This window comes from Myotis yumanensis, unplaced genomic scaffold (assembly GCF_028538775.1).
Source record: "Myotis yumanensis isolate MYYU_CA2020_CCGP unplaced genomic scaffold, mMyoYum1.0.hap1 SCAF_2, whole genome shotgun sequence".
Taxonomy (NCBI): Eukaryota; Metazoa; Chordata; class Mammalia; order Chiroptera; family Vespertilionidae; genus Myotis; species Myotis yumanensis.
Window position 1 is genome coordinate 114,416,133 of NW_027223753.1, and position 15,846 is coordinate 114,431,978.

A 15,846-nucleotide genomic window follows, 5' to 3' on the forward strand; every position below is an offset into this window, starting at 1 on the left:
CTCTGCCACCCGGGAGCAGGCCTAAGCCAGCAGGTCATTATCTCCCGAGGGGTCCCAGACTGCGAGAGGGCACAGGCCAGGCTGAGGGACCCCCCACCCCCCGAGTGCACAAATTTTTGTGCACCAGGCCTCTAGTATATATATATAAAAGCATAATATGCAAATCGACCAGATGGTGGAACAACCGGTCGTTATGACATGCACTGACCACCAGGGGGAAGATGCTCAATGCAGGAACTGTCCCCAGCCTGCAGACCCCAATTGGGGCCTGCCAGCCAACCTCTTGGTCCTTCCCCCCAGCCAGCAGGCTCTGATTGCCCAATGGGAAACGGGGAATCCGGGGTGGGTGGTGGCGGGTGGCGCCAGGCCAAGGCGGGTGCCAGCGATTGGGGCTCTGATCTCCCCACCAGTTGCCCCACACACAGAGGGCGACTGGCGCTGGTGGTGGGGGTGGGGCCAGCTGCCGGCAGCTGGGGAAGATCGGCCCTGATCATAGGCCAGCTCTAGGGACCCTACACGTGCACAAATTTCATGCGCTGGGCCTCTAGTCAATGAATAAAAAATTAAAAAACAACAACACACACACACACACAACAGAACTACTCAGTGTAGGACTTCATCTTAGCTAACAGTCATTAGGTAACCAAGGTTTATCAAATGCTTAAGGACAATCAGTAGCATGGAAGAGCAAGGACCAAGATAAACAAACCAGAACAACTGATCCTGAAAGAAAAAAGAAGCAATACAAAGAATAAAGAACCTTAGTATGTTGTAAGAATACCCCCAAAGACATTAAAAAAGACCCCACACAACTATTTGAACAGCAGCAGAGAACAAAAACTGGTTCTTGGAAGCTACAAACATGAATCCTGAAATAAAATCTGTACAAGGGCTGCACAGTAGCGTGTAAACACCTAAAATCTTAGATATCCAGAAACCCAATAGCCATCCTTCAGATACCTGCAGGATAGAAAGAGCAGAGGCAGTGAAGGGAGGAAATAAGCAAGTATCAGAAGGGTTTGAAAGTCAGTGATCAGCAATACCAGATACTAGAATGCAATAAAGCAATCAATGTATCAGAGCACAAGGGAAAGTGGTTTTAAATCTATTGTTTTATGCCAGGTTATATGATTAATAAAGTATGAGGCAAAATGAAGAAATTTCAAGACAGGCAAGGACTCTAAAATTCCTCTGAGATCTATATGCAATAATTACCTGAGGAGTTTCTCCAGCAAAAAGAAAAAGAATAAAAGAAAGTAAGCAATATGGGAATCAAGAAAGTATGGCTATTGAGCCCAACTCAGAAAAGTTGAAGACAACTAAAAACAACTGAGAGTTGAAAAGTTCATCTTTTAGGAGTTAAGCTTTATAAACATAGGATTTCATTTTCCTGTGCATAAACCCAGTAACATTATTTGGTGTTAGCATGAAATTATGAGTATTGTTGATTGGTTTTTAATTTTTAGAATCAACCTGTACCCAAAGTACTAGAGTTAATTATAATTACAAAATATAATACAAACATAATAAAGCTTGGCAAAGCAATATGACATATATATATATATATATATATATGTATATATACACACATATATATAATATATGTTTTAATATCGTTTGTTATATAATTTGTTGTTAACTGGGAGAGGAAAGGGTGAAAGAAGAGATAGAAGGGAGTAGAAGTATATTAATGTGTAATTTTTCATAAGTTAATAGCTGCTAAAATCAAGAAGTACAGGTTTAGCCCTGGCTAAATGGTTAGAGTGTTGGCCCTAGCACAGAAGGGTGTCGGGGTGTCAGGTTTGATTTCTGGTCAAGGGCAGGCAGCTTGGTTGCAGGTTTGATCCCCAGCCCTGGAGATCAAGTTATGTCCTCTCCACAGGTAGGTGAATGTGGGAGGCAACGAATCTATGTGTCTCTCTCACATCGATGTTTCTCTCTTTCTCCCTTCCTCTCTCTCTTCCATTCTCTCTCTCTAAAAACAGTAGTGATTTAAATATATTAATGACCTAAAAGTTAGAAAAACTAAAAATAATGTAACTACCAAAAATGGAGAGGAGAGAAGTTACATTTGTTATGTTTCATGGTGGGAAGTCATTAGTTATATCAAAAATTGATAAGTCAAGAAATGAAAATATGCCACTTAAAATTGTACTAGAAGCAAAACAAACTGTTAACTGCTGGGACTGACCAGCAGACCCTGAGCGATGGATGAATGGATTACTCTGATACACACTTCTGTGAAAGAGAGGGCTAAGGGGCTGCTTAGCTATCAGAACCAAACAGTCCTGTTTGCCTGCCTCTTTAGGTTTTTATTATAACAATAGCTTGAACTAAAATTAACTATTAGATACTATCAGCAGGGTAAGCATCCTTGAGAATACATATGTGTCTGTAGTGTTCTTTAAGCAAGGATGTCTAAGGACTAAACATAAAGATTCCAGTAAAACACCTGGGGGCTCAGACTTGTTTGGAAAAGCAAAGGCAGGTTCTGCTGCCTTTGGCAAGGTCCCCCTAAAGGCCCCCAACCTTTCAGAGAATCCTCCTTAAAGACTTTCTGACCAAGTCCTGTGCTTCCCCACAGTTAACAGTATGTTAATTCTGATGAGTGGGAGTGGGTGGTGGTGAAGAAAAGTATGGAGATTTAAAATTTGCCCAGCTGGCATGGCTCGGTGGTTGAGTGCTGACCCATGAACCAGGAGGTCACCTTTTGATTCCAGGTTAGGGCACATGCTGGGGTTGTGGGCTCGATCCCCAGTGGGGGGCATGCAGGAGGTAGCTGATGAATGATTCTCTCTCTCTCTCTCTCTCTCTCTCTCTCTCTCTCTCTCTCTCTCTCCTCTCCCTTCCTCTCTGAAATCAATAAAAATTTATTAAAAATAAAATTTTATACTATTGTATACTTTAATATTTTAACCATGTACATATATTATCTTTTATTAAAATGTTGAAATAAGAGGGATACATAGAAACATATAAGTGGAACAGAACTATTGTCCTTATCCTTAATAATTTAAAAGTTGCTTGTAAAAGCAAAACTTAGGTGAATAGTAATTCAAGATTGTAGACTCAGGTTTGGTGTAGATTTCAGGGAAGATTTATAAAGATTTTTCAAAAGGGATTTCTCTGGTGTCTTCTTATTACAAAGTACTCCAAGGCTAATAGCAACAACAGGAAGAAGAAAAAGAGAAGAAAAGGATAATAATTTCCACTCTCCTCCACAAGTGTCCCTGATCGCTCTTGAATTTAGCCAATAGAGACATATTTGCTAAATGTTCATAGCGCTTACACATGCCATACAGTTGTTATTGAGTTACATTAAGTGCACATGTCCTCTCTACAGGTAGGTGATGAGTTGGAAATGGGCAGGGGCCTCGTCTCTGTCTCTTCCAAATTGTCTAACAGTGTAGATTTGTAAAAAACCCAAAACTTTAAAAAATTAATTAGTTGTAAATGTCCTGGGTTATTTTACTCCAATTCCTGACATGTTTATCCAAAAAGTAAATGTAATCAGCTTCAAAAATAACATGAAAACATTCTCTTACCTATCTAAATTTTCTTCAGACATGCCTTTCCTAAATGTCTGGAATATCGTAGGAAAACCTGTTAAATGTAACATTAAAAATTTTAGCCATTGCCTCTAAATCAGTGGTTCTCAAGAAGACAATTTTGCCGTCCAGGAGGCATTTGGCAACATCTGAAGACATTTTTGATTGTCACAAAGTGGGGTAGGGGCTAATGGCATAGCCAGGGCTAGAGGCTAGGGATGCTGCTAAAAATCCTATAGTGCAGAGGACAGCCTTTCCCTCCTCCCTCCCCAACAAAGAATTATCCTGACAAAATATTTCTAAGGAAGTGACTGGAGTAGTTTCAGCACAGGAAATTTAACAGAAAGGGGAGTTGCCTTTTGCAGGACTGTTTTTAGTAGCACAGCACCCTTAAGGCACTACTTCTCCAAGAGTTGAGAGAGATAGAGAGAGATGGGAGAGAGACAGGGGAGAGAGACTGGAGAGAGGGGAGAGAGAAGACGGAGGGGAGAGAGGGAGAGAAGAGGGAGAGATCCCTGTGTGCTGGGTGTTCACCTATATCCTAAATTGTGAACCATCACACCTGCTCAGCCAGGATTTCAGTGCCTTTTACAGAAGGGACTGAGATAGAGGTGTGTCTGGTGGTGGTGGTGCCCGTATTTAGAAATCAGACACCCAGGTGGACGAAGGCTCTGGAGCCTTTGGGTGAGCTGCCCCCGAGGGCCCCGAAGCTTCCAGGGAAGGTCGGGCAGGGGCAGTACTTTTCTGGGAGGAGACGCTGGAGAGCAAGCTGGAGCTGATGCTCTCGGGGCTCACGGGCTGGCTGAACGTCAGAGTCTCGCTGGACATCGAGCTCAGGCTGGGGCTCACGACGCTGGCTAAGCGGAGGCGAGCGGCTGGCAGGTCTTCCTCGTTGCTGTCTTCGTCGATGTCCATAATTTTCCAGAAGTACGCATCGTCCAACGTCCTGCGGACCTCCGTCTCCTTCTCCTGCTCCTCTGCCTCCGCCTTCTCCTCCACTTCTACCTCCCCTCCCTCCTCTTCTCCCATCTGCACCTCCTCCTCGTCCTCCTCGTCCTCCTCCTCCTCTTCATCCTCCTCCTCCTCTTCCTGGCCCTCCTCCTCGGGCTTCCTGAAGTTGCCCTGCCATTGCAAGCTAGCCATGGCGGAAGAGGGATGCGGTTGGTCCCGCGGCCCCGGGGCGCGCCCCCTTGTTTGTCCATCTCCCTGGGCAACCGCCAGCTGCTTGCAACTCGGGGCATTTAAAGCCCCAGTGCCCAGGGGCGGGTGGCTCAGTTGGTTGGAGTGTCCTCTGGTGACCAAAAGGGTAGCCATTTGGATTCCCAGTCAGGCCACATACGGAAGGAAACGATGGATGTTTCGCTCTCTCTCAAATCAATAAAAATATCCTCAGGTGAGGATTATAAAAGATATTATAAATAAATAAATAAAGCCCCAGGAACCCCTTAGCTGGGTGGAATGGTGGACAGAGATAGAGAGGTGGTGAGGCCAGGAGCTGCTGGGGGGAGCTGGGCCACTGCAAACTTCTTTTGCACAAGATCTCCGTGGTCTCAGAGACACCTTGGCAGCCTGTGGCCAGATGATCTCCCTTTCTTCCTTTCTTCTATCAGCAACTTTGGAGCAAGTTTTTTTTTTTTTTTTTTTTTTTTTAGTGTGGTAGGGGTAGTGATGGAGACCCATAAGGCCACTTGTTATTGCAGATGCTGGAGTGTATGTGTGTATAGACAGATGCTTGTTGGAACTTAGGATAAAACTTTATAAAACTATAAATAAACTTGGGTCCTAGTTTGCTGATTTGACTTTCTGTTGTGTATAAGCCACTCAGTTTATGGTACTTTGTTCTAGCAGCCCAAATAGAATAAGAAACAAGGTTACTCTGAAACCATGATAAAAAGAAACAAAGCAAGGCCAGGTCATAATTTTGTCTAAGCACAGATATAAATAAGGTGACTGCGCTACCACAAAACAACCCCATCATAGAATTGCCCCCACTTTCTAACAGCATCCAATTCAGAGCAAAACCTCGCTTCCTTAGTCCTTCTCCCAAATCATCTAACTAAACCTAAATCCTATAGGTTCTTTCTAACGTCCGCTTACTAAGACATCTTACTGCTATGAGTAACAAACCAACTTATTTAACTGTAACCTGTTCCTAATGGTCTTTGGCTGAAATGCACCTTATTTATATCTGTGCTTAGACAAAGCAAATGCACTGTCAATTGTAGGTAGTCATTTCACATTCATTGATATGTTAACGTAAGAAACATTCAAAGCTGTAAAGAATTTTTGTGAGTTTATTTGAACCAAACTGTCGACAATTGCAGTGAAACAGAATTTCAATGCATTGAGACAATGTTCCAGGGAATGGTGTTTTTTCACCTATTTTTATAAAATAGGAAACATAAGTGGGTTACATGAAATCTATTGATGATAGATTAGGAAGGTGGGAGAAAGCAAAGGGGGGGAAACCTCTGGGATTGGATAAAAAGTAAAATGATAGACACAAGCTTTTTTTACATAGGATAGTTAACAGTCAAACATTAACATGACAATAACAATGAGGAAATTTGTGGTCTCTGCCCTGGCACCCTGGCACATAGGTTGTGCCCTGAGGGGTCCTAAAAAGGGGATGTTACAAGTTACCCTGACATTCCAAAGGAATGTTACCAAATGCAAAAAGAAAATAGGCTCTGTTAAGATCAAAATTGATCTTTATTAGGGAAGATACCGGCCTAGGACATGACTAATCACTATAGACTGCTTTTTAATTAAAAAGTTTTAATTTTAGACCATCTTTTGTGGTTACTTTAGGTTTCTGAATTTGCAAGGCCACCATGCAGGCCTTTCCTGAGTTACTCAGGGTAGCATGTGGCTCCTTTTTGGCCACAGATATCTGTTGGTGGCTGCTTTGAGAATTGGCACCAGGAGTCAGATCAGACCTAGGTTTAGCAACCTTGGTACTTGGATCTTGGCTAAGAAAGAATGCAGAGCCAGGACTGAAATTATAAGAGAACATTTATTAGAAAACTAGAGGCCCAGTGTAGGAATTTGTGCACCAGTGAGGTCCCTCAGCCCGGCTTGCAGGATCGGGCCAAAACTGGCTCTCTGACATCCCCCGAGGGGTCCTGGATTGTGAGAGGGTGCAGGCCAAGCCAAGGAACTCCACCAATGCACAATTGAGGCCAGGGAGGGATATGGGAGGTTGGCCAGCCAGGAAGGGACCATGGGAAGGCTCCAGCACGTATCTGGCCCATCTCGCTCAGTCCTGATTGGCCGGACCCCACCAGCAAGCTAACCTACCAGTTGGAGTGTCTGCCCCTGGTGGTCAGTGCACATCACAGCGAGCGGTTGAGTGGCCTTAGCATATCATTAGCATAGTATGCTTTGTTTGGTTGAAAGGCTGACCAGACAACCGAACACTTAGTATATTAGGCTTTTATTAAATACTAGAGGCCCAGTGCACAAAAATTTGTGCATTCGGGGGTAGGGGGTCCCTCAGCCCGGCCTGTGCCCTTTCCCAGTCTGGGACCCCTCGGGGGTGACCACTTGCTGGCTTAGGCCTGCTCCCTGGGGGATTGGACCTAAGATGGCAATCAGACATCCCTCTGGCAGCCCGGCAGCCCTCAGGGGATGCCCACTTGCCAGCGGGGAGCAGACCTAAGCTGCAGTCAGACATCCTTAGCACTGCTGAGGAGGCAGGATAGGCTCCCACCACCACCACTGTACTGGCAGCCATCAGCCTGGATTGTGGCTGAGCAGAGCTCCCCCCTGTGAGAGCGCACTGACCACCAGAGGGCAGCTCCTGCATTGAGCATCTGCCCCCTGGTGGTCAGTGTGTGTCATAGTGACCAGTCATTCCTAGTCTTTCTGCTGTTAGGGTCAGTTTGCATATTACCCTTTTACTATATAGGATAGAGGCCTGGTGCACGGGAGGGGGCCGGCTGGTTTGCTCTGAAGGGTGTCCCAGATCAGGGTGGGGGTCCAGCTTGGGTGCCTGGCCAGCCTGGGTGAGGGGCTGATGGGTGTTTGCAGCTGGTCACACCCCCTTCAGAGTGGGGGTCCCCACTGGGGTGCCTGGCCAGCCTGGGTGAGGGGCTGAGGGCCGTTTTCAGGCTGGTGGGCGACTGAAGCTCCCAGCCTCTTTTTTTTTCTTTTTTTTTTTTAATTCTGGGATTTATTTACCTTCTATAGTTGTCACTGGAGCTGAGAGCCGGCTCCAGCTCTGAGGCCGTGGCTGGCTGAAAGCAGGTATCTGGGGTTTGTTTAGCTTCTATAATTGCAACATTGTTGCATCTGGAGCTCAGAGCTGGGCTGTGGCAGGCGGGGAACCTTGGCTTCCTCCATCACTGGAGCAAGCAAGCCTCCTGCTCGCTTCAGCTGCATGACTGCCAGCTGCCATCTTTGTTGGCAGTTAATTTTCATATCCTGCTGATTAGCCAATGGGAAGCGTAGCGGAGGTATGGTTAATTACCATGTTTATCTATTATTAGATAGGATCAGAGGCCTGATGCATGAAATTTGTGCAAGAGTAGGCCTTTTGCAGCTGTGGTGTCTGCCTGGATCTCTCCCTTGCAACCGTGGCGGCTGCCTGGATCCCTTGCAGCCGCGGCAACTCCCTCAATCTCATGACTGCATTCCCGGCTTCATCTGGAAGGTTGTCTGGAAGGATGTCTGGTCTAATTAGCATATTATGCTTTTATTATTACAGAAGATCACAGAGGTGGAAAAAATGAGTGGTAGAAGAAATGGCTCAGGAAACAAGTTACAGAAGCAAAAGAAGGGCCCTTGGAGCTTGCAAGTGAGGAAGGTAAAAGTAATGCACTTGGGGGGAAGAAGAGGACAAGGAGGAAAGGAAAGGTATGGGCCTGGGTCCTCTCTCCTAAGGGTTTTAAGGGTGTAGTTTTCAGGGGAGGTCCAGGGGAATATCTCAGTAGAATATTCAGCAGCTTTCCAGGTGTGTCCTTTTGGGGTCTAGGTCTCCAGTGGTTCATTGGTTGGTGCCAGGGCCAGGAGTCATTAGGCAATGAAGCTGGTCCTGAGGGCAGCTGGAGCATCACTTGTCTGGTTTTGCTACTTTTGCTGCTTTTCTGGGTCTGGAGCTGAAGTACAACTGAGGCCGAGATGTTATCTCTAGGGATGAAAGGTCACCCTGGAGATGAGGTCCCACCCTACAGTTGTCCATTGCTAGGCACCTGGGCTGTCCACCATGGTGACCTTCTTTACCTGGCCCATCATCCTTGCTCTGCTCAAGTTTAACTGCCTACCACACATCCACAAACATCTCAGGGGTAAGTCATATTATTTCCAATTTATACTGTTCCTCCCTTTGGGGACACAGCTTTAGATGTGAATCCCATTTCCTTTTTGCTCCAAGTAAATAAAACTACCTTGGGACAACCATGTCTTGTTCTTGAATAGAACACCCCAAGTGGCAAAAACCTTGAGTTGGGTAACAATCCTATATAATAAAGAGGTAATATTTGACCCTCACACCCTTGCCTCATCACAAGATGGCCACCCCACATCATCACAAGATGGCCACCCCCATGTCATCACAAGATGGCCACCCCTACGTCATCACAAGATGGCCGGCAGGGGAAGGCAGTTGGGGGCAATTGGGCTGGCAGGGGAGGGCAGTTGGGGGGGACCAGGCCTGCAGGGGAGGGCAGCTGGGGGCAATTGGGCCAGCAGAGGAGCAGTTAGGTGTCAATCAGGCTGGCAGGGGAGGGTTAGAGGGTGATCAGGTTGGCAGGCAGGCAAGTGGTTAGGAGCCAACAGTCCCGGATTGTGAGAGGGATGTCCGACTGCTGGTTTAGGCCTGGGATCGGACATCCCCTGAGGAGTCCGAGATTGGAGAGGGTGCAGGCTGGGCTTAGGGACACTCCCCCACCCCAGTGCACGAATTTTGTGCACTGGGCCTCTAGTCTATATATATAAAAGCCTAAGCGACCGGCCGACCAGCCAGTAGCTATGATGCGCACTGACCACCAGGGGGCAGACACTCAACACAGGAGCTGCCAAGCTGCGGTGACTTGGTAGCTGCAGTTCTCGGGTGATATACCTGGAACCAGAGAGGAGGGAGCCCGATTCCAGGGTGCATCACCTGAGTACTGCCCTCTCACAATCCAGGACCCCTTGGGGAATGTCAGAATGCCAGTTTCAGCCTGATCCCCACAGGCCAGGCCAAGGGACCCCACCAATGCACGAATCCGTGCACTGGACCTCTAGTTAGATAATAAGGACAGAGCCCTTATGAATGGGATTAGTACCCTTATAAAAGAGACCCCAGAGAACTCCTTGGCTCCTTCTGCCATGTGCACAGCCAAAAGACAGAGGTCTATGAACCAGAAAGTGGGTTCTCACCACAACCTTGATCTTGGACTTCCTAGCCTCCAGAACTATGATTTTTTAAGACATTGCCTTAAATATTATTTACCTTGGTTAGTGAATCTGGTGCCTATTTGTTGCCTTTTTCATCCATTCAGTCAGGAGGTGGAAAAGGCTTGAGGCATCTGGCCACCTAGGCACCACCTGAGTCTTTTGGGGGCTTTGTTTTCATTTCATTGTACTTACTAAAATTTTTGTAAAATATTTATGTACACACAAATAGATATACAGCTATAATAGACACCTGTCTACCTACTACCCAGACTTGGAGCATACACCTTCACTGAAGAGTTCAGCTTCTTTTTAAAAACTTCTAAAAACAAATGTTCCTGGTGGGAGGGATTTTGTGAGAGCGGAACGTCTATTGATTGCTACCCACATGTGCCTGGACCAGGATTGAACCTGCAATCTAGGCATGTGCCCTGACTGGGAATCACACCCACCACCTACTGCTATAGGGGATGACGCCCAACCAACTGAGCCGCACCAGCCAGGGCAAACTAATATTCTTTGTACCTGTTTTATAGGCTGGTCATGAGGGTTCAATGAGTTAATATGTTATATAATGACTTGGCACATTATAAATATTGCATTATCTATTTACACTTTTGTTTTGTTAATCCTCACCTGAGGACCTGAGGATATTTTTTCCCATTGATTTTTTAGAGAGAGTGGAAAGGAGGGAGGGAGAGAGAGAGAGAGAGAGAGAGAGAGTGCCAGAAGCCGGTCCATCCTTGCTGCTTGACACAGTCCCTGCAGGAAAGAAACATCTGCACAGCATATGTTTCAAGGGACCTGGCATATATAGCATATTGTTCTTAATATGTTTGCTCTCCTTAGTGCCATGTGTTTTAACCAAGGTCACCTCTCTGAGAAAGGTTGTTTCCCCAGGTGGGGATTTTTCCCTGAGGTTAGGGAGGGAATACAACCCCTTAATTAAGTGCCAGGCGGGTAGTTAAGCTACATAATCTTTACTCCCTGGAATGGAGATAAGAAACGCCCTAACCTTTGTAATAGAAATTGACAGGATTAAAATCGGCTGGTATAAATACGGATGTAACAAGACAATAAACATCAGATCCTCATCAGTTCCTAACCAGAACTCCGACCAGAACTTTGGCTGGAGATCCTGGCTAGAGGTCCTGACTAGGCTGCTGATCAACTGAAGGCTGTCTTCGTGTCATTCCTTCTTCGCCGACTCCGTCCACACCTTTGGGGACCCCTGGACCTGCTGGGGTTGAACTCCAGCAAGAGAGAGAGACATTGATTGGTTGCCTCCTGCACGCACCCCTACCTGGCCTGGGGGAACAAACCTGCAACCCAGGTACATGCCCTGTACCAGGAATTGAACCCACTGGCCAGGGCTAGCTATACTTTTGATTGTCTATTACCTTGCAATTAGAATGTAATAACAGTTTGTAAATGGAGGCAGCCATGGAGATACTCCTTTCAAATCTTGTCAGTAACCCAAAAAATAAGTGAGATGGTTAAGAGAGATGGCTGCAAAGGAAGTGACAGCTTAATTGCACTCTCCTGTGCTTGTTAGCTCCCTACTGTCCCAGCAGTTTTGTAGCAAATAAGCAACTTAATAAATGACAGCTGGCTCTACATAAATATGTGTGGGAAAACTATACAGGCACATCCATGAGGTGGGGGAAAAGCACTGGTTTTCTCTCTACTCCATTTTCTGGATTATAGTTTTTATTTCACCCTTTGACTCAAGTAATTATTAATAATGCACCAGTCTTGGACATGCAAGAGCAGCTTTCCATGGGGTTAAAAATCTGGCTTTATTTCCTAATGTGGTTTTAATGAGGAGAGTAGGGCACATGGCCTGTTAGTATAAGAGAGGCCTTTTGAGTTTGTTTCAGGAGCCTGATGGTGTTTAAATGTTTGCCCTGCCTCATTAATGATTCCTTTTGGTGAACTGGTCAGCCAGGGTTCAGGTGTATGTCATTTAATAAGCTACTGGCCTCCACTTCTCCAGCTGTGTCTCGAAAGACTTACCACCCCTGTGTCCAGGTCAACCTTGGAGCTGGCAGTCAGCCTTGGAATGCGGTCCATTCTCATTCAAGAATTGCCTATTAACATGGAAAGATTAACAAAATTGTTTCTTGAGATATTATTTAAAAAACAAACAAACAAGTAAAAAACCCTTGTTGCCCAAACAATGGAGTCCCGCCCCAGCCTACTTCCCATGACTATAATCCTTACTTCCCCATGTAATCTTTGTCCTACCCAATATAAGCTGGCTGATGGGGATTTTTGTGGATGACTTGCTGCTCTCCCATACTGCCTGCAGTATTGGAATAAACACTCATCTATGATTCAACCCTGTCTCTGCTTACTTGGCTCAAGTAGTGACAGGTAGCCTAGACCCACTGGTTGTCTGGTTTCAACCACACCACAAAAATTCCATGTCCTTGGCACTATTGAGAGGAATTAGAGACGGGATTAGGCAGATAGGATAAGGGGTGAAAGGAAGGAGGAAATATGGACATGACAGTTGAAGCCAGCTAAAACCACAGGAATGCTGGTCTTGCAGAAAAACAGGATGTCACAAGACAAGAATGCTTATCTTGCACACGCAGAAGGTTACAAGAGATGGGGAGGAAGAGGAAAAAGAGGAGGGGGAGCAGCAGGTAGATTTTAAAATTGTTGCTGGACAAAAGAGGTAGAAGGAGCCAATCAGAGAGTGACATGGGAGACAAAGAACAGGCTTTTGGTAGATATAAAACCCTAGACAAGTGAGTTTTGGTGGCAAGCCATTCGTGGGCCCACTCCCCATGTGGGGAGTTTGTATCCGCTGATAATAAATATCCATGATTTTACTTAAATCTTCTGGTCCATGATTTTACTCTTCAACTTTGTGAGACATGATCCCAGGAAGAACTTCAGCTCACCTTTTGGATATCAGCTTTGGGGGTCCATCCAGGATATTCTATCCTCATTCTTCACGTCAAACAGTAAGCAAACGGACCCTATTGCTTCTACTTTCACTATCCTTCTAGTTTTGGAGGCATTGCCGGGTGCCCTCATCAGCCACTTAATTTGGCTGCAGTCTGTAATGGGTAATTTTCTTCCACTTTCCCTTTATTTAAAAGTGCAAGTTTCTGGGAAAAACAGCCACATGTGCAGACCAAATTAACTCATTTCAGCTTTGATTGCTAGATCTCCTGCTTTTATCTTTATTACAAAACTAGAGTCTCTCGTGACTGTGGACCCAGATCTAGAATCCCCTGCCACCAGCAGTCCTACGGACCTCCTTTCTACAGTCAGACGCTGTGCCTGTCTCAAGGGACACGGCCTTGGTGCCGAGTGGTTTCCCTCTGACCCTCTGGGCTCAGAGGTCTCACAGTTCTCCCCAACCCAGATCCCTGATTTTACTGTTCTCCAGGTGTCCTGTGCCCTTCCCGGCTGCGGATTGTCCACCAGCTGTGTCTACTTCACCAATTCCGGGTGGATGTTATTCAATTTAATTGCTCATTCTATCTGCTCAGGACACGTTCGTCTATTCTGCCACCATTTTGTCTCCCTAAGAAGATCAATTTTTAACAAGATCTAAAAAGAAAGGAGAGAGTAAACTAAAGCAGGAACAGGAAAATAGAAACAGGATGAAAAGGGAGAAGTTGGGGAAGAAAAGGGTGAAAAAAAGAAAAACTAAGATAAAATGAAATAATGATATAAAAATAAAAATAGAATGAAGGAAAATAATACAAAAAATAAAAGGTTAAAAAAATTAAAAAAAATTTTCCTTCCTTAAGTAAAAGATAAAAATAAAAAAAGTGAAGTGTTGTTCACCTCAGCTGAGTTTTAATGTCCCATGGGGGCTGGTTTAAGACCCTTCGCTCCTGTTCTGTCTGCCACTTCTCAGTTTCCAGTTAGATAATCAGCACTGTGTTGAAGTTCCCAGTGATCCACCACTCCTCTGTGTCTGTCTCCGCAGCCTTGGTTGCAGGCACAGGGGACCAATCTGCACGCTTTGTTTATCTGCCTGCTTTCAGGCTTATTTACACAAGCATCTATTTCTTACATGGACTTTAGGTGGGGGTGTTTCTGAGACCAAACAGCCCCTCAACCCAATCCCCCAGGGCTCCCTCTGGCTATTCAGATTCCTCCTTTCCTCTGAAAAGTTCAAGGCTGGGTGTGGCTGCATTAGTTGCCCTGCAGGTGCTGCTGGGAGGGGCTGGCCCTTCAGGAGAAAAATGGCTGCTTATAGTTGGAGGGTCCAGAATGTCCCAGTGCCGAATTCCTGGTCACCTCTCCCTGTCTTGCTCTCCTCCACAGCCTTTCTCCAGCCACCACAAAACTGCACCTCCACCTGCACCCCAGTCTTGGTGAGTATTTGTAAATTGAAAGGTTCAATGAACTGGGTTTAGCAAACAAAAGCTGGGAAAATATAAAGGCAAAAGAACCACACTACTGCATGGCTCCGGCAGTTCCTCATTCGCCTTTCTGGTGCAGCCTCTCATGGCTGTGGACTTAGATCTAGATTCCCCATGTGCCAGCAACCCTGTAGGCCCCCTTCCACAGTCTAGTGTTATGCGTGTCCCCAAGGGATGTGGACTTGGTGCAGTGCAGTTTCCTCCTGACCCTCCAGTCCTGGTGGTCATGTGTCTCCATCTCCAGCCCAGATCCCCAATCCCACCATTCTCCAGGCATCCTCTGTCCTTTCCGTCTGTGGATTGTCTCACCATCTGTGTTCAATTCACCAATTGCAGGTGGATGTTATTAAATTTAATTGTTCCTTCTATCTGTTCTGTGAGAAGACGCAGGACACATCCACCTATTTGGTCCCCATTTTAAATTTCCCAGAGATCCTTCCTTTTTATGACTCCATAGTATTCCATGGTGTAAATGTACTACAGCTTTTTTTTTTTTTTTTTCATTATCACAGCTTTTTTTGTCCACTCATCTACTGATGGGCACTGGGACTGTTTCCAGATCTTAGCTATTGTAAATAACAATGCTATTAACACAGGGGCACATACATTCTTTCTGATCGGTGTTTAGGTGTTTAGGGTTTCTCAGGATATATTCCTAGAAGTGGCATCACTGGGTAAAATGGAGGTTCCATATTGATTTTTTGAGGAAACTCCAAACTTGTTTCCATCATGGATGTACTAGTCTGCATTCCCACCAGCAGTGAAATCTATGTCTGATATAATTTATTTTCTCTATTTCATTTAGCTCTTTTTCTGGAGAATTCTCTTGTTCTTTCAACAAGAGAATTGAGGGCTGTTTTTTTGTCTTCACATTTTGGCTACCTATTTGGGTTTGTGTCTGTATATTAGGTAGATCTGCTATGACTCCCAATCTCTAGTGTGGGACAGTGTCAGACGCTATTTCTGATTGGCCCTGAGTATCCTGTTTGGAGCTATAAGCAATCCGCAGCCTATGGCTCCCTCTGCTAGGGCTGGATGTCTTTGGGAAGGACCAAGATATGCACCAAGGCCTGCTTTTCCTAGCCGCGGACCCTGAATTAGATCAGGCAAAGACTCAAAGCCTCTAGAGACCCACCTTTGCCTGCAGTTTTATTGTTATTCAGTCTTGATTAGCCTCAGGCTATCAATCACAGGCTGGAGGGAGAGGTCTTCCAACAGGACGAGCAAGTGCCTTTTCCCCAGACAAAGACTGCCTGAACAGCAAATGTCTGGGGGAGAAAGATGTCCTCTGCAGTATGAGGGAATGACTCAGCACAAGAAACTGACGTGTCTGCCTTTCGAGCTCTAACCCCTGACCCCCAACCCTGGCTTCTGCTCACACAACTCCAATCTACTCTTCCCACCCTCTGCTGGTGAATGGCTGTACACAAAATTTTGGTCATTGGCCCTTTAGGAGGTGCCTACATTTCCAGCCATCTCTCCCTGGCGGACAGAAACACTGCTGCTTTTCAGAGCCAGATGTTATG

The 15,846-nt window shown here is 45.7% G+C and overlaps 1 protein-coding gene across 1 annotated transcript in view; it reads right to left on the minus strand.

Annotated features, from left to right (window-relative positions):
* The window catches only part of ERICH6 (glutamate rich 6), an 88,781-nt gene extending 84,090 nt beyond the window's left edge, over positions 1–4,691 (minus strand). Inside the window, exons 1-2 of the mRNA XM_070403750.1 lie at positions 4,289–4,691; positions 3,546–3,603 (exon numbers count right to left, since the gene is read on the minus strand). Of these exons, the coding sequence (XP_070259851.1) occupies positions 3,546–3,603; positions 4,289–4,691 (461 nt within the window). The remainder of the gene's footprint in view (positions 1–3,545; positions 3,604–4,288) is intronic.
* Positions 4,692–15,846: the final 11,155 nt, after the last annotated feature.